Here is a 16,431-nt window from a genome sequence, read left to right on the forward strand (position 1 = left end):
TTAATTTTTTCCCCATTTCACATTCAAGCTGTGCAAGATTTTTCCTTTATCTTTTCTTTATTCCCCCCTCCATGGATCCCCTAGGTTGATCACGTGATCACGCGCAGTTGTAAGCTCTAAGAGCTTCTTTTTGTCTTCAACTCGTAGAATCCCTACCCACATTTATACAACCAGCCTAAAGAAAGGTAGCCCTTTCGGTAGACTACGGGAGATCATCCCCTTATAGTTCACTTTAGGAATTAACAACCTCCCGGATACCTTTTGAAAAACTCTTGTTTGTGTATCTTTTGCTAACGATTTGGTAAAATTTCCACAGGATACTAAGATTCAACGCTCTCACGTCAATAGCTGATGGAACATTTACTCGTTTCAGTAAACTCAGTGATTTGTAAGTCACGTTCTGTCTTTAATGCTGGAAACGTCACGGCAAAATAGGAGGAAATGAAGCTAAAGAAAAGTTTCACCTCTCATCGTAAAATATCATGAATTAAAATTTAAATCCGCTTCTTGACCGTACTTTTGAATAGTACGGTCAAGAATAGCATCACAGAGGGCCCTTGCATCAGCAAAGAGGAGGAATAAAAGATTAATTGTTTTCCTGCTGCTCCCATGTCTTTTGTTTGGAAGCGGCCATTTTGAATTCTTAATACGTGGTCTCAGTGGAACCGATAAAATTGAACACGGTCAGCTGGTTTAAGGTCTGGAACCGAGAAATCATCGAAAAATCCTTGGAACTCTTAGTCGCTTTATTGATCGTGTAAATAGATGAATTGTGGATTTTCGTTTAAAATTATAGTGATAATAATAATAATAATAATAATAATAATAATAATAATAATAATAATAACACGTTTTCATTGATATTGTTATTTCAGGTATCTTGAATACAACAATTTGACATCTGTGCCGAATTTAACTGGTCTTACTCAAGTGATACATCTGTAAGTTATTCTAGTGCATGCTCGGGTTTCACGTGCACTCTCTCCCTTCTAGCGGTCCACGTTACTTTTTTTTTTTTGTACAAATTAAGCGCCGTAAACGAAAAACTGTGAAGGTCATTTTGTCAAAGTGCGTCATTTTGGGAGGAGTACGCGAAAACCTCGATTTCGTAGTCACCTGGTAAAACATAATTCCATATGTGCCTTGACAAAACATGTGTCTGGGCATCGTTTAACGACTAAATTTAAATTATACCCCGAAATAAAGTTTTTCTTAGGAAAGGAAAAGTCCTCGAGAAATCGACGAATACAGCAAGTTTTGACAAATATCGCTCAGCAACAGATAAATAGAAGTCTTGCATTCAAACTTTGGTCTCTGACTTCTTTCTCAGCTCAAGAATAAGATTTTTACTCTTTTTTTAGATTGAGATATTTTAGCAATAGTTTTTGAATTAACATTGTAGCTTAGCTTTTAAATTTTTAACTTACATTTCCACTTTTAATTAAATTTTAACTCGATTTTAAATATTATTATTGTTTTAAGTAGATTTTTAACTTTTAATAATAATAAATAATAATAATAATAATCTTTTAGTAGGAAGCCTTCATTCACTATACAGTGGTTTTCAGAAAGGTCCTAACTAAAATTAAAAATACTTAATAAGACTATATACAATAAAACGAAAAATACCTAAGAATTAAAAACTTTTATTAAAAACTAACTTGAAGAATTAACTAAAAAACCTACTAAGAACGCTACGCTCAAAATTTACATAAGCATGTCTTTATTCCTTGTGTTATAGCTATGAATGTCCCTGTTAGCTAGTAACTCCATAGAGTGATCCATAAGTCCATTTATACACTTATAAACATATATAAAGCGATGATAAAATCTACGTTGTGCCAGGGTTAAGCCACTTTAAAGCTACGAGGGCATCAGAAGCTGACGAATAAAGTGGTCTGCCCAGGATGATTTTCGCAGCTTTGTTTTGTAAAACCTGTAGGTCATTCATAAGCTCTACTCTACATTTTAGTACATTTAAGAAGGCCACAAATTTATTAGTTGCAAAACTATTTCGTGTGACCCTCGTAAATAAAATTTTCGATTGATAGATTGATTGATTGATTGATTGATTGATTGATTGATTGATTGATTGATTGATTGATTGATTGATTGATTGATTGATTGATTGAATACTAACGGGACCTTCGTTTACGGAAAAAAAATATGAAAATTAGATGCATCAATCACAAAGTGCCGCCATGCAATTCTCAACGGAGTAGACCATCGTAGCTTGCACATCCACACAATTTATTTTGCAGCCTAAAACCGCTTAATAATCGCTTTCTTTGGGTTATTTACTTTGCTCTACAGAAAAAAGTGATACGCAGTAAAGCAAAATGGTCAGCAAAACAGTAGCGTAAGCTTTGCAGGCTTATCTGGATGTAGCCAAAGGCCCTGTCCACATTAACCCGGGTTAATTTGAAAACTATGCGCTTCATCGCACGCTCAACAGACAACACACGTACAACGCATGCACAGAGATATTGTTAAGCTAATTGAACCTTTTGTTTTGATATAGAATACACGGCTATTTAACGTCAGCGTTTTCAAAGAGTCCCGGTTTTGCCTGTTTTCGCCGTCCACATTACACCACCTAGCTGGTGTTTTCAGTTTTGCCCAATTTGGAGAGCATTTTTGGAAGGTACATGTACATCAATTTGAACGGTTGGCCTACCGGGTAAAGAAAGATGCGTTTACAAATTTACCCGGGTCAGTTTGGACAGGGCCTAATAAGTCATCCAATTCAAGAATTCCGGATTCTGAACTCTGACATGCTCAAAGAAAATAAAAACAGGGAAAAAAAGAAGAGAAAGAAAAAAAAACATTATTAACGTTATTTTCCTCTCTTTCAGTAATTTAGCTGATAACCAAATCAAGGATATAACACTACTCGGAATTTCAAAACTGAAACAAGTGTCATATCTGTGAGTAAAAGCTAAATCTTGAATAATACATATTTCTTACATACTGTATTACTTTGCGATCATTTGTGGTTATAAAATCTTGATAAATTGCTTTACAAATACCATAGAATTGGTTTAGAAGTGGTTTGAATTAGTCCTGACTTTTGAAGTTTTCGTTTTATTTTTTTAATGAAACAAAAAGAAGCATTATACCCAAATGCACGTCAATGTATAAATTCAGGACAAAATATAATTTTTCTTTGCCCCAATAGAAAAAGACTCCTGATCAAATACAGCCAATCCTATTAATAACTTGACACAGTCTTCTTTTATCATTTTTTTTTTCAGATCCCTAAAATTCAACAAAGTAGAACATCTACCAGTCAATATCTTTCAGAATATATCCGTAACAATGGCTTTGTAAGTTTGATAATACAATTAAATGTATCCATTCACGATATTTCATTTAATTAATCTTATTTCCTTCCTTTTTCCTTCCTTCCTTCCTTCCTTCCTTCCTCCTTTCCTTCCTTCCTTCCTTCCTGCCGTTCTTCCGTTCTTCCGTCCTTCCTTCCTTCCTTCCTTCCTTCCTTCCTTCCTTCCTTTCGTTCTTCCGTTCTTCCTTCCTTCATTCATTCATTCATTCATTCATTCATTCATTCATTCATTCATTCATTTATTCATTCATTCATTCATTCATTCATTCATTCATTCATTCGTTCGTTCGTTCGTTCGTTCGTTCGTTCGTTCGTTCGTTAGTTCGTTCGTTCGTTCGTTCGTTCATTCATCCCTCCCTCCCTTCCTTCCTTCCTTCCTTTCTTCCGTTCTTCCTTCCTTCATTCATTCATTCATTCATTCATTCATTCATTCATTTATTCATTCATTCATTCGTTCGTTAGTTCGTTCGTTCGTTCGTTCGTTCGTTCGTTCGTTCGTTCATCCATTCTTCCCTCCCTCCCTCCCTTCCTTCCTTCCTTCCTCTACATTTCCCAAAATTTTTCCAGGGTTTATTTTACTGCCTTCGAGAACATCAAAGTGCTCTAGATTTTGAAGCTTGGTTCTATTTTACCTAAACGTTTAATATATGCTTTTTTAGCTTTAAAGCTGAACTTGTTGGGTTTTTTTTCACGTATTTTAAGTTTTTTCGGCTGTTCCGATATTTGTAAAGGAACGTTCCTCTAGGATCGAGTGTTCCTCATTTTTGTGTTCCTATTAACCTTAAGAGGACCAGCTTTTTACAGAGTAGGAACATAGCGTTCCCTGTAAGGTAAGACAAGAACGTTTTGTTCCGAGTTGTCGACTGCAAGTGGAACACATTGTTCCCAAATGAGTGATTTAGGACTGTATTGTTCCGAGTTCCTATTTGTGCATGGAACACATTGTTCCTAACTTGATAAATTAGGACTGTTTTGTTCCGAGTTCCTATTTGTGCATGGAACACGTTGTTCCTAACTTGATAAATTAGGACTGTTTTGTTCCGAGTTCCTATTTGTGCATGGAACACATTGTTCCTAACTTGATAAATTAGGACTGTATTGTTCCGAGTTCTTATTTGTGATGGAGTACATTGTTCCTAACTTGATAAATTAGGACTGTTTTGTTCCGAGTTCCTATTTGTGCGTGGAACACATTGTTCCGAAATTAATAAAGAAAGACTGTTTGTTCCGATTTTGCTATCTGTGAATGGAACATATTGTTCCGAAATTGGTAAACAGGAACAAGTTTTGGACATTATTGTTCCGATTTTATATCTGCTAATGGAACATTTTGTTCCAAAAGTGGTATGTCGGACTTTTTTGTTCCGTGGTCCCATTTGCGTATGGAACATAATGTTCCCAAATTCATCGGTCAGGATTAAAGTTAGGACTGTTTTGTTCCGATTTATCGGTGCGTTAACTATGTATTGTGTCCCTGAATTGAAAAAGGCGCGTACAGACCGGCTTGGGCAAGTTTGGGTTGTATCTCACTGTCATGAATTTTACACAATAGTAATGAGCGTGGGCAAGCAAGGACATGTTTTGGCAAGTTGAAACGGCCTTTGTTTCGGCTAAGATTTATAGGTGATTGTGTTAGCCACATGTTGTTTAAAGGGAAAAATGAGCAAGAAGTGCAAAGTCAATTGGTCAGATGTCCAAGGAGCATTACCCAAACCAAAGCGGCTTCACTTGGAAAAAGATGAAGCAGACAGCTTGTACCATTGCCCGATACAAGAGTGTGAACATGATGGATTTCAAAGTCAGAGAGGCTGTAGAAAACACGTAAGCACTAAGCACAATTGGTTCTTTTATTTTGACGAAAGGCCCGATTCTAAACAAGTAACAAAGTCGCTGACGATTGGAAAAAATGAAGATGAGACAAGCGAAACCACAGAGCGCAACGTGAAGTTACTTTCTTCATTTCCATTATCATGTAACATTGGCGAAGTATTCACGAAATGGTTGACAGGAAGTGCTGGCGGTTGTAAGAAAGATCGTGCCGCTCAACAGATAGTGACAAGGTGCTTCAAATTTCTCAGATTTTGCTGTGAAGATGAAGAGGAGTTAACGTTTGAAGTGATCGACTTTAGTTTGTGTTCTCCAAATTTGTTGTTTAAGTTTATCGACTACTTACAAGATGTATGTAAACTCGGCCATGGTGGGCGTTTGGGCTACATAGATGCAATTTCTGAATTGATCGACTTCAGAAAACTTCATGGCGCATCAGAAGCAGTTCTAAGAAAGTTTTCTACGACGGAGTTGTACCTCAAGAGAGCCCGAAAAACAGTTGCAAAGATGATGAGATTGCAGTGGACACAAGATTTAGACATCGACACTCTGGAAGCAAGAGGGCACTGGGCAACAATGGAGGAGTTGTTGGAGGTGGTGAAATTTCATCTGCCGCGTTACGAAAATACAGTGAAAATGTGCAAAACCAGTCCAGCCCAAGTTAACCCCTCAGACTTAACATTTGCCACGAAATTTGTAGCCATGTATCTGTTCATCAAGGTGAAGGGATCGCGGCCCATGACTTACCAATATTTGACGGTGGACATGATTGCCACAGCAAAGGAAAACGGTGGATTTATCGATCAGAAAACGTTCAAGACGGCTGGAAAATATGGCTTCGATTCTTTGATTCTGACCGACGCTAACATGCACGTTCTTAACGGCTACATCTCGAACGTTAGACCGTTGCTTAAACCCCAGTGTGATTTCGTTCTCGTCACCAGAAATGGAGGTCAGCACGGCAAATTGGGCGAAACTATGAGCAAACTGGTTTTTGATGCAATTGGAAAGTACATTCATCCCACACGTTATCGCCAAATCGTCGAAACGCAAAGCCTCAATCAGCTCACTAGCGAAGAGCAAAGGTTTTTGTCTGAGGACCAGAAACACAGCTCTGTCGTTGCTAAAGTTCACTATCAAAAGCAAAGATCTCGAGAAGTTGCATTGAAGGGTCACGAGTGTCTGCAAAAACTTCAAGGTACCAAGGGATCCGAAGTAGACGATGACGTACACGCAAGACTTGGCGGTTCAACTTCAAGCTCAGGGCCCTCAGTTGAAACAGCTCGATGTAACCAAAGCTCGACCCCTGGAAAGGATGCCCTTACAAAAGGTAACTTGCACCTTCAGAGGAAAACTCGCCACGTTTTGAAATTTACGAAAGAAGAGGATGATTTTCTAAAGGAAGGGATAAGTCAGCACGGGTTTGGACAGTGGACCGCTATTTTGAGGGATCCTGATTTCAAATTTCAAGAAGGAAGAACGGCGGACTCGCTGAAGAAAAGGGCTGGAATGAAAATGCAGCTAGTTTAATTACCGAGGCAAGGACAACACTAACATGATCGCAAAAGATTCTCCTTAGAAATCGAATGCGCCCAATTTGTGATTACTAAGACTACTAAAGACAATATGTTAGCTGATAACTTGACTTTAATTATTACTGTATATATGTTTAAAATATACATCGCCAAAAAAAATTATCCTTAGTCTCACACGTTTTTTTTAATTGTACAAATGACATAAAGAAATTACATTCACTGCAGTGCTTGCAACATATTCTTTGTACCTAATGCACTGTTCTTTATTGTAGTTAGTTAGTGGTACTCTTGGAAAAAAAATATCACTCTCGGAATTTCAACACACATGTAGTTTGCTTTGAATAGAACTAGTTTTGACTTGGAAACCAGCTTGTAATTGGCCTGGTGGAAGGTTTCTTTTTTGGGTTCCCTTTTCCACCAGTGGACTTCCTTTTCTTCTGAGGAGTTGGGCGGAGACGTGCTGGAGCCGTGCCACTCACTTGCTTGCGGGACTCTTGCGTTTTGAAGAAGTCAGCCTCGTCGTCACTGCTCTTTTCAGCCTCCAGGGGAGGTGGTGAAGATTGCTGTTGTGTTTGTTGTGACGATTCACCGAGGTCTTCGATTATTGGTAATATCTGGAATAGACTAGTCACCAGATGTCTGTGTTCTTTTTTCAAGAGGCCCTCGGTGCAGCACCATCTTCTCCTTTCTTCCAACGCGAACTCGCACTTTAAAGTGCCCAAGTTGTAATGGTGGCTCTTTATTTTGTCTTGCAACACCTCGCGGTATGCTTCCATCGATGCCCTTCTTGCTCGATCTGACACTGAAGGAAGGGTTGTGGTGCATCGGTGCAGTTCTCTCTCGGTCTCTTGCAGCCAGGGTGCTTTGAATGCCTCTTTCGCTCGATTTCTTTTGGTCAACAATTCTTCTCGCTGTGCCTGAACTCTTCCTTTATCTAAGTCGCGTTGGATCGGCGTGGGCAAGGGATCAGAACTATCTCTGGAAAGCAATCCCACATGCTCCTCCGCGACGCCCCTGGATATAAGGTTCTGTTGTCTTTCTTCGTAGGCTCTCTCTTCAAACTGCTGCAATAACTGAACTTCTTTGAGTCGCGTTTCCAACAGTTGAGAGACTTGGCGGTGACGGAGAGATGTTGGCGAACACTGCTCGAGCGCTTTCTTCAACGCAGTGACTATTTCATCTTGGTCTTGGCTAACACATTCATCACTGCTGCTGTCTCGTTCGGCTCCACTTTCATCTATCATGGCATGTTCGCCACTGTTCTCTTCGACTGTGCTTCCTAATGCATCCGCCAGAGACATATTTCTGAGGGCTTCCTTCTCGCTCTCTGGAAGTGTACCATCTATATTAACTACTTCTTCTTCGTCACTGTCCTCTGAGTCCTCTGAGTCATCATTGGCCGCCCGACGTGCTTTTTCCGCCGCCCAGGCCACACAGTGCATTGGATGTTTTCTCAACCATTCTGCGGCTTTTTTCTTTGGTGCTGGCAGACTTTTGAACGTGTAATTTCGAAGCCTTCTATCCATGGCTGGTTGGTCTTCGGGTTTGAACTTTAATTTCTGTTGGGCAGTCAATAGCATGGGGCAACGGTTAATAAACGATTTAGCTGTTTGGTACTTGACATCAGCGGCTGTATAACCTCCTTGGGTTAATATCTTCCAATCGTCAATTTCCATAGTCGATGTGGACGCTTCGTCAATGAAGATAACTTCGGTGGATTTCGTTATCATTGCTTTATTAAAGGCTCTCTGTTTCGTGACGGTCGCTATGTTTGAATGATGGATCAGGCCAAGTATGGGTTGAAAAAGGCTCGTCTTGCCACTATTGGCGTCCCCAATGAGACATGGTACCCTGTCTTTGTGACGTTTCTGGTTGAAGTTTAGCAACTTGAGAAAGTCGTCACAGAATTCACTGATTTCGCTGTCGGTGAGGCTGTTTTCGAGAATTTCACCGAAGTACTTGGGATCTGGATCTGCATGGGAATCGTACTTTGTAAAAGCACGTGGCGTAACGAGGCCAATCTTCTCTTCCGGTATTGGGCTTTCGATGAAGCGCCTTTCTTTGATAGACCAGCAGCGACCGGCATTCACTTCAATGAGGTTATAATCGACGGTAATCGGTCGCACCACCTCGCAATCTGGGTCGGCAAGGATGTCTATCACTCTCTTCATGTTCTTTAAAAGTCTTCCTTTAAAAGCTTCGTTGGCCGCAATGCAGTTAATGAAGGCACTGACTTCGCATTTGTAGGCGTATGTGTACTTAGCATTTTCCTTCTTCTTGTAAATCTTTCCTCTGAAGAGGGCATACTGCATTTTTTTCATCGCTATGCCGATGTCGTTAATTAGAACGGTCAAACTATCTCCAAGCCGTGCTTCGTCATCTCCTTTTCCAATGCTTTGGATTTCATCATTAAATCCAATCAGATCAACCGTCAGCTTTGCGTCTCGAAGTTTGATCATAGCTTTTTGTAGCGTGGAACTGTAGGAAGGATTAATAAGGCAACATCTGGCAACGTTCTCTGTGCCACAATCGCAATCGACATCACAATCGCCAAAAAATGTTTCCATTTCTCTTTGAAAGCACGTTTGATAAGAATTGTTAACTAGTTCTTGTATCATGGGATTCTTGTGGTCTTTAAGCACCTGGAATAGTTCTTTCATGGCAACCGATTCCTTGCCTTCGTAGCAGGGCACCTAACAAATGTAAATTGTATCGCTTGATCAACTTGAGCTTGTAGAGAAACTAAATTCATTTCAGTCCAATTCGTACTCGACTTTTAATTTATGTCCTTTGGGCCATGTAAAAAATTGGGGAAAAAATTGTAAACATCAACAAATGTAGTTTCTCCAGTTTGATTGACAATTCTTTGCTTTCGCTGAGAAGTATTCGATACGTAAAATACAAACGCTTTTAACCCTCGAACGTACAAGCAAATTCATACCCCCTCGATCGTTCAGGGGGGAAGGGTGTATGAATTTCATTCCAAAATTCCAAAACAACCTTTATCGGGGGGGGGGGGGATGGAGTGGATGGCCCCTTGTACGTTCGAGGGTTAACCTATTTTTTATCTTAATGTCTTTGCACGCACTATCGCTTTATTGCACTGCAAAATCACAGGCCGAACTTTGAAGCGTTTAATGCTCTAAATCGTCAAATGTTGTGAAGCGACTCAAACAGAGAAGTTTAGTGTTAAAATAAATATTGGTGTACCTGTTTTGCTGTTGTGTCCACATTTATGTCCAGTAGTGCACGGTGAATAGTAATTGGGTTGGCGGGTGCACCATTTGGCGTAGTGAGAGCAATCCAGTAGTTAAGTGACGGAAATAATCTGTCGTTTATAACGGTGGGGTAATTCGAAATAAATTCAAGCGTAGCGCTACTGGCTAGTTGGCTAGGTGTCACATCGTCGCCACTGTCGTTGCTTTCGTCGCCATCTTTGTTGTTGTTTGCTCCATTTTTACCTCGGGGTTTCTTGCGTCCTTGCGCACTTATCGAACTGAAGAAAAATGCGACGTTTTTAATTCCTGGGGAAAAAGAGAAAAGATCAAGAACATCGTTCAGCAAAACAGCTTTATATCATCAACCGCCAAATTCAAAGATGTGTAAGATTTTATTAGAATGCTAATACTTACCACTTATTGCTTTGTCGCAAGCTTCTCGCTTCAAACACACGTCATTCCACGTTGTTTCTAAACCTTCTTCGTTGACTTTGCAAAGGCATTGTGCCCTGATAATGCTGCATTTTCCAGCGATTATAGGGCTTATGTAGCACAGTGCAGCACTTCTTATGGCTTGGCTGTTGAGTTGCCGACATGGATATCGTGTTCTGTTCATGTTGCTACTAATTTTACTCCAAGTGGTGTTCTGGTTTTATACCAAATCGACTGGCGAAATCTCGAGGAATATATTTTCAAAAACAAAGAAATCATCAAAGGGAACGGGAAGAAGTGCTAATTTGAGATCGAAAACTGCACCAAGAGATACCTCAGAGAATTGCTAACGAGGCATGAAAATATTTGAACTAAAACTTGTTGTGTCAACCGCAGTGCCATGCTGGCTTAATAAGTTTGCTTCACAATGAAGGCAAATTAGCAATTTAAGCGCATTGAACAAGCTTAGTTCAAACTCAAAGAATCTTACACTTCTTTCCGACATCATTGTATATCACACAAACAAAAAACTAATGATGATTTGTATCACGGGTGCCAAGGTTACTAACTGCATATATATTTATACAAGATTTTGCGAGGTATAATCCTACCAAAACAAAGAAAACTGTACTGCGTAATACCTCAGAGAGTTTCTAATGAGGTATGAAAAGATTTGGACAAAAACTTGTTGTGTCAACTGCAGCAAACCCCAGTAACAGGTGCCAAGGTTACTAATTGCACTTTATGACCCACTGGCTCCAGCTCTAATGAGAAGTAAAAATATTTTACGTTGCTTTAAACTTAAGCTTAAATCTGAACTTCATGAATCGCCAAAGCAAAAACATAGATAAAAGTCAAATAACATAACAAAATAAAACAACTCAACACACATTTCTGAAGTAAATATCCGTGAAATCCGTGAAATCCACCGTATTTACAGATTTCTAACAAGGGGATGAACTTCCAGTTCGATGTGGCAGTTCGACAGTGGTCATTTCTTTTTAAACACGGCGGATTTCACGGATTTGACGGAAAAGTCATGACTTCTTTATTTAATACTTCTTCTTTAAACTGTAAATATTTTTAACAATGAAAATAGAATATATTAATAATATAAGATATTTACAGTTTAAAATGGAAGTATTAAATAAGATATCTCATCTTTTCCGTGAAATCCGTGAAATCCGCCCTATCTATAGATTTCTTACAAGAGGTTGAACTTCCAGATCGAAGTGGCAGTTCGACAGTGGTCATTTCTTTTTGAACACGGCGGATTTCACGGATTTGACGGAAAAGTCATGACTTCTTTATTTAATACTTCTTCTTTAAACTGTAAATATTTTTAACAATGAAAATAGAATATATTAATAATATAAGATATTTACAGTTTAAAATGGAAGTATTAAATAAGATATCTTATCTTTTCCGCGAAATCCGTGAAATCCGCCCTATCTATAGATTTTTAACAAGGGGTTGAACTTCCAGATTGATGTGGCAGTTCGACAGTGGTCATTTCTTTTTAAATACGGCGGATTTGACGGATTTGACGGAAATTGTAGTGTACCTGTTAGGTTGACATTAAGGGGAACGTTTGGGCCCCTTTTTTGCGTTCCCTTACTTCAGATTACAAACCATCAACTGATGCTTTTAACATTGGCGTGCAAATTTAGTTCAACTCGAAAACTGTCAAAATGCCATGTTTACCTACTGCGTCATTAGCCAGATGGATTAAAACCCGTATCAAATAGCTATTTGTAGAGAAGAAAGTCAAAATTTCCAAGGGAACAAATTTTTTGGGAAACGATCCTTCCTTTCTTCCTTCCTTCCTTCCTTCCTCCCTTCCTTCCTTTCTTCCTTCCTTCCTTCCTTCCTTCCTTCCTCCCTTCCTTCCTTCCTTCGTTCCTCCCTTCCTTCCTTTCTTCCTTCCTTCCTTCCTTCCTCCCTTCCTTCCTTTCTTCCTTCCTTCCTTCCTTCCTTCCTTCCTTCCTTCCTTCCTTCCTTCCTTCCTTCGTTCCTCCCTTCCTTCCTTCCTTCGTTCCTCCCTTCCTTCCTTCCTTCCTTCCTTCCTTCCTTCCTTCCTTCCTCCCTTCCTTCCTTCCTTCCTTCCTTCCTTCCTTCCTTCGTTCCTCCCTTCCTTCCTTCCTTCGTTCCTCCCTTCCTTCCTTCCTTCCTTCCTTCCTTCCTTCCTTCCTTCCTTCCTTCCTTCCTTCCTCCCTTCCTTCCTTCCTTCCTTCCTTCCTTCCTTCCTTCCTTCCTTCGTTCCTCCCTTCCTTCCTTTCTTTACTTCCTCCCTCCCTTCCTTTCCATTCTTCGCTAAATCAAAAACCAGCGACACCAAAAGTTTTGTGCAATGGCGTAAGATATGTGTTTGTGCGCTAAGCACTTTGGAAACCAAAAACAAAGACAATTATTTTCAAAAATGACGTTTGCTTTGGCTCATCCAATGTCCTTTAAAATAACATATCGCTCCTAATTAAGGACGTTCGCGCTAATTGTTTATGCGCAACCCTACTGTGCACGTAATTCATGTCGCAATGCCATGCCACGTCATACTTAGAGCGCGCGCGCTGAGTAAAATGTTTAAGAACATATAGGGTGTGTTGCCGTTCCGCAAGCTACGCTTGCAATTTGCTCTCTTAAATGGTCGGTGACCCCTAGTTTTTTCCTAACGGATCACTTTTGTTAATTAATATCTACGTTTTGCGAGAAAATGAAAAAAAAACTATCGAGTGGAATTTTGATTTTTTTGTCACACTGACGGTTTGAATTCCGCTTTTTGAGCTTTCCTTTTTTCCGTCCGACAATTTCAAATGCGTTTTCCGGGATTAAGTTTTACAAAAAAGATGGCAAAACTAGGAATTATTTACGCAACAGACGCACTTCTACAAAATGTGACTAAGATCGTTAGCCTCCGTTTACTCATCTTTGATATTTTCAAATATAGACCCTGTAAACCATGCTGAATTACGTGCGCCAATTTTTCAAAATCAGGGTAGTTTTCCAAACACCTTCTCTCCGAAACGAAGTCGGTGACCCCAACTTTTTTTTTTTGCATTTCTGTTACAAGTAGCTCATTATCTGACCGCAACAAAAAAATTAAAGAAATATATTAAGTAGAAAATTTTGGCGCGAACGCCCTTAATGATGGCATATTGCAAATTCTGACTTTTGTTGGTTTACACGCCATGGTACCAAGGCAACAAAATGGTAGGCGAAAGCGTCAACGAGAACAGCCGGGGAGCTCAAATATTGCAATTCTTTTTGTGTTTTAAATAGAACTGATTATTCCACTCGCGTTTGTTGGATATGAGATAGATATAGCCAGCTCGGAACAATACGCCTCGTTGGCTATTTACCATTACATACACGCACGCGTGGAATAATTATTAAATTACACTTTAAAATATCTTATAACACTGATTACACTTTTTTTCTTTTCAGGGATTTGTCCTTCAATAAGCTTCTTTCCTTACCAAATGAAGCGTTTTCTGGTTGCAACGAATTAGCCATGCTGTAAGCGAAATGATTTTATTTAATACAAGACTTGATTTGATACTAATGGTATTAAAAAAATACTGAATATGTTTTCCATTTGAAAACGTAGTTGCAGCCTACCATCGATTTTAGTGATACTCTACCGTTAGAATCAGAACTTCTACGAGCAGTTGGCGAGAGACTTTCATTAATCAAAACTTATTATGACTTTGTTTGGCATGGGAGAAATTTGCTTTTACCACGCAGGTTATTTTTAATCTCAAATTCTAGTCGACAAAGATTTCGCTACGAACTAGTTTTCACAAGTAGTCGCTGACGTTGCAAAATTACTTCACTTATAATTGATGGTAATTGATTACTAACACTTGAGAATACAGAGATGTATTGATTTTTTTGTCTTTTATCCCAAAGGTTGTTAAGCTTTAATTTTATCTCACAAATCAACAATCGTACTTTGGCTGGGCTTAAGAATCTACGGATATTGTAAGTGACTAATTCCCATGTCATATTTAAGTATGTGATAAGCTTTAAAGTTTGGTATATATATAGCTTTTATTAACACTTATATCTGTTTTGATGCTTAAAGTAGATACAACACAGTGAAACTGTAAGCTAATGATATATGATTGGTTTTTGTTTTGAATTGTTCGCAAAAAAAATTGAGACTTTTTTTAATTTATACCCTTCAATTAAAATCAACAGAAAATCATTTCCTTTTCAATACTTTTGCTGACACTATCAAGTAAATTTTAAGCTCGGTAATAAATAATGAAGATGAAGTGTTCAACATGACTCGAGCATGGGACATTATTTATTACCGAGCTTAAAATTTACCATCTTTATTATTTACTACAAACTTGATGAATTCGACATTGCTGATCCTAGCAGTATGCAGGACGCGTGTCACTTATCAACCTAGTAAAATGACCCAGCTCACAACGAGTCTCTCATAGCTCAGTTGGTTAGAGCGCCCAACCGGTATCTGGGAGGCCATGGGTTCGATTCCCGTCGGGAACTCAGAATTTTTCTTTGTCCCATGCTCGAGTTATGTTGAACACTTCATCTTCATTATTTATTACCGAGCTTAAAATTTACCATCCTTATTATTTACAGTTTATAATTGTTACCATAAATATTTTTACCAGAAAATACTATTATTAAATTATAATTATGCATTATATCTCTCTATTTTGTTGAAGGACGATGATTAACAACAGTCTAGCTTTTATTCCTGAAGGCACTTTTGCTGACAACCAATTATTACAAATTTTGTAAGTATAAAAAGAAGCAGCGTTTTTCAAAAATAACAACAACAATGGAACTAGAACTTGTATTTCATTGCTGTAACACAGTCTGTCTTATTATTTGTAGGTTTCTCCATGGCAACGCAATCAAAAAAATAGATGGTAACGCCTTTCCTTGTCTCAACGGCCTTAGAACCTTGTGAGTTATTTGAAATACAAAAACTGTCTGTTTTAATCGCGTTTTATTGGTCTAGTTTGTGAGATAATGGAGAGCCTTGGTCAGTCCAGTTTAGTCCTGTTGAGATGGTAAAATGGTAAAATCGTTGAAGGTCATTACCCTGAAATAGAAATGAACATAGATTTTCAACCAAACTTTGCGCCATTTTGTTTATGTGAGCGCGCTATTTACGCATAGAATTCTGCGCAGTAAGGATGCGCAATGCAAAACAGGGCAATGACCTTAATCTGTCTAGTAATTAAGTCGACTTTGATACAATAAGCATCTAATTAAGTATCTAGAAAAAACTATCTTTATCCGGCACCGGTTATTATTTATCTTTGCTATGTTATTCTGTTTTTAGGACGCTTTTTGACAATCCTTTAAGGTCACTACCGGTAAAGATGTTCAACAAAATGGAATCCAACGTTACATTGTTAGTGCAAATATTAAATAGATATAGCCAATCCTAAAAGCGGGGCTCCCCGGTTATTTACTTCGCCCCTTTCGTAAATCCGAATTTACTGACCGATAACAGAAAAAAATATAGCACTTGAGCCTGCGATCCAATATAAACCATTAATTGGTCAGCGGTAAACTTAAAAAATCGATCTCGATGATTTCATGTGATACTGGTCAGCGTATACCTTGTTTTGACAGCTGTCAATTGGCCATGACATGAATGTGCAATATCAAAGATGTGAGCTGACGTTAACAATAACCTATAACCTATTTCTGGCGTATGGCCGCCATGTTGGGGCGACGTCGTCGCTAGGGTGCAAGCGCCTCCGAACCATGCCGCTAGCCATGATGTCCATGAAAAACCGAAAGCATAGGTTTGTTAATTTTCTATGGGTATAGGGCTCTGCTCTGCGGCCCTTCGGGCCGCTGGGAGCTCCGCTATAACAAAAATAAATACCGTAATTAAGTTCCAATGCAAAGATTTCGTTTCTCACGAATGCCGACTTAACATAAGCAATCATTTAGACCTCTTGTTTCCTTGTGGCTTTTCCGTCGTGCTCGCTAAGTTATTTATAAAAAAAGCAAAGCACATAGAAAGAGCATATAACTGGAGTAGTTGTATCTTTCTTTAAAGGTTTGTTATACTAACCATTAGCCC

The 16,431-nt window shown here is 38.9% G+C and overlaps 3 protein-coding genes across 5 annotated transcripts in view; 2 read left to right on the forward strand and 1 right to left on the reverse strand.

The window, feature by feature from the left end:
• Window positions 1-16,431, forward strand: part of LOC144654264 (uncharacterized) — a 40,003-nt gene that overhangs the window by 15,169 nt on the left and 8,403 nt on the right. For all 3 annotated transcript variants that reach the window (XM_078514366.1, XM_078514348.1, XM_078514356.1), the window contains 9 exons: window positions 317-388; window positions 876-941; window positions 2,856-2,927; window positions 3,255-3,326; window positions 13,797-13,868; window positions 14,262-14,333; window positions 15,050-15,121; window positions 15,222-15,293; window positions 15,676-15,747. In XM_078514366.1, coding sequence (XP_078370492.1) covers window positions 317-388; window positions 876-941; window positions 2,856-2,927; window positions 3,255-3,326; window positions 13,797-13,868; window positions 14,262-14,333; window positions 15,050-15,121; window positions 15,222-15,293; window positions 15,676-15,747 — 642 coding nt within the window. The remainder of the gene's footprint in view (window positions 1-316; window positions 389-875; window positions 942-2,855; window positions 2,928-3,254; window positions 3,327-13,796; window positions 13,869-14,261; window positions 14,334-15,049; window positions 15,122-15,221; window positions 15,294-15,675; window positions 15,748-16,431) is intronic.
• LOC144654538 (uncharacterized) lies at window positions 5,002-6,803 on the forward strand. The gene has a single exon (XM_078514700.1). It carries the CDS (start codon window positions 5,003-5,005, stop codon window positions 6,698-6,700), a length of 1,698 nt encoding a protein of 565 aa, XP_078370826.1. The 5' UTR covers window position 5,002; the 3' UTR covers window positions 6,701-6,803.
• Window positions 7,053-10,539, reverse strand: LOC144636345 (uncharacterized). Its single transcript, XM_078495536.1, has 3 exons — window positions 10,338-10,539; window positions 9,916-10,229; window positions 7,053-9,398 (listed from the first exon to the last, which is right to left on the reverse strand). Exons 1-3 carry the CDS (start codon window positions 10,537-10,539, stop codon window positions 7,053-7,055), a joined length of 2,862 nt encoding a protein of 953 aa, XP_078351662.1.

Source organism: Oculina patagonica, chromosome 1, assembly GCF_052425735.1.
Source record: "Oculina patagonica isolate OP01 chromosome 1, crgOcupat, whole genome shotgun sequence".
NCBI classification, from domain to species: Eukaryota; Metazoa; Cnidaria; class Anthozoa; order Scleractinia; family Oculinidae; genus Oculina; species Oculina patagonica.

What these genes read in the sequence shown, in the direction of transcription:
- LOC144636345 (XM_078495536.1), bottom strand. Translation starts at nt 10,539, where the DNA reads ATGAACAGAACACGATATCCATGTCGGCAACTCAACAGCCAAGCCATA. An exon ending in TTGCGACAAAGCAATAAGTG is followed by an intron (nt 10,230 to 10,337) that starts GTAAGTATTAGC and finishes CTTTTTCCCCAG; the next exon opens with GAATTAAAAACGTCGCATTT. An exon ending in TGGACACAACAGCAAAACAG is followed by an intron (nt 9,399 to 9,915) that starts GTACACCAATAT and finishes TACATTTGTTAG; the next exon opens with GTGCCCTGCTACGAAGGCAA.
- LOC144654538 (XM_078514700.1), top strand. Translation starts at nt 5,003, where the DNA reads ATGAGCAAGAAGTGCAAAGTCAATTGGTCAGATGTCCAAGGAGCATTA.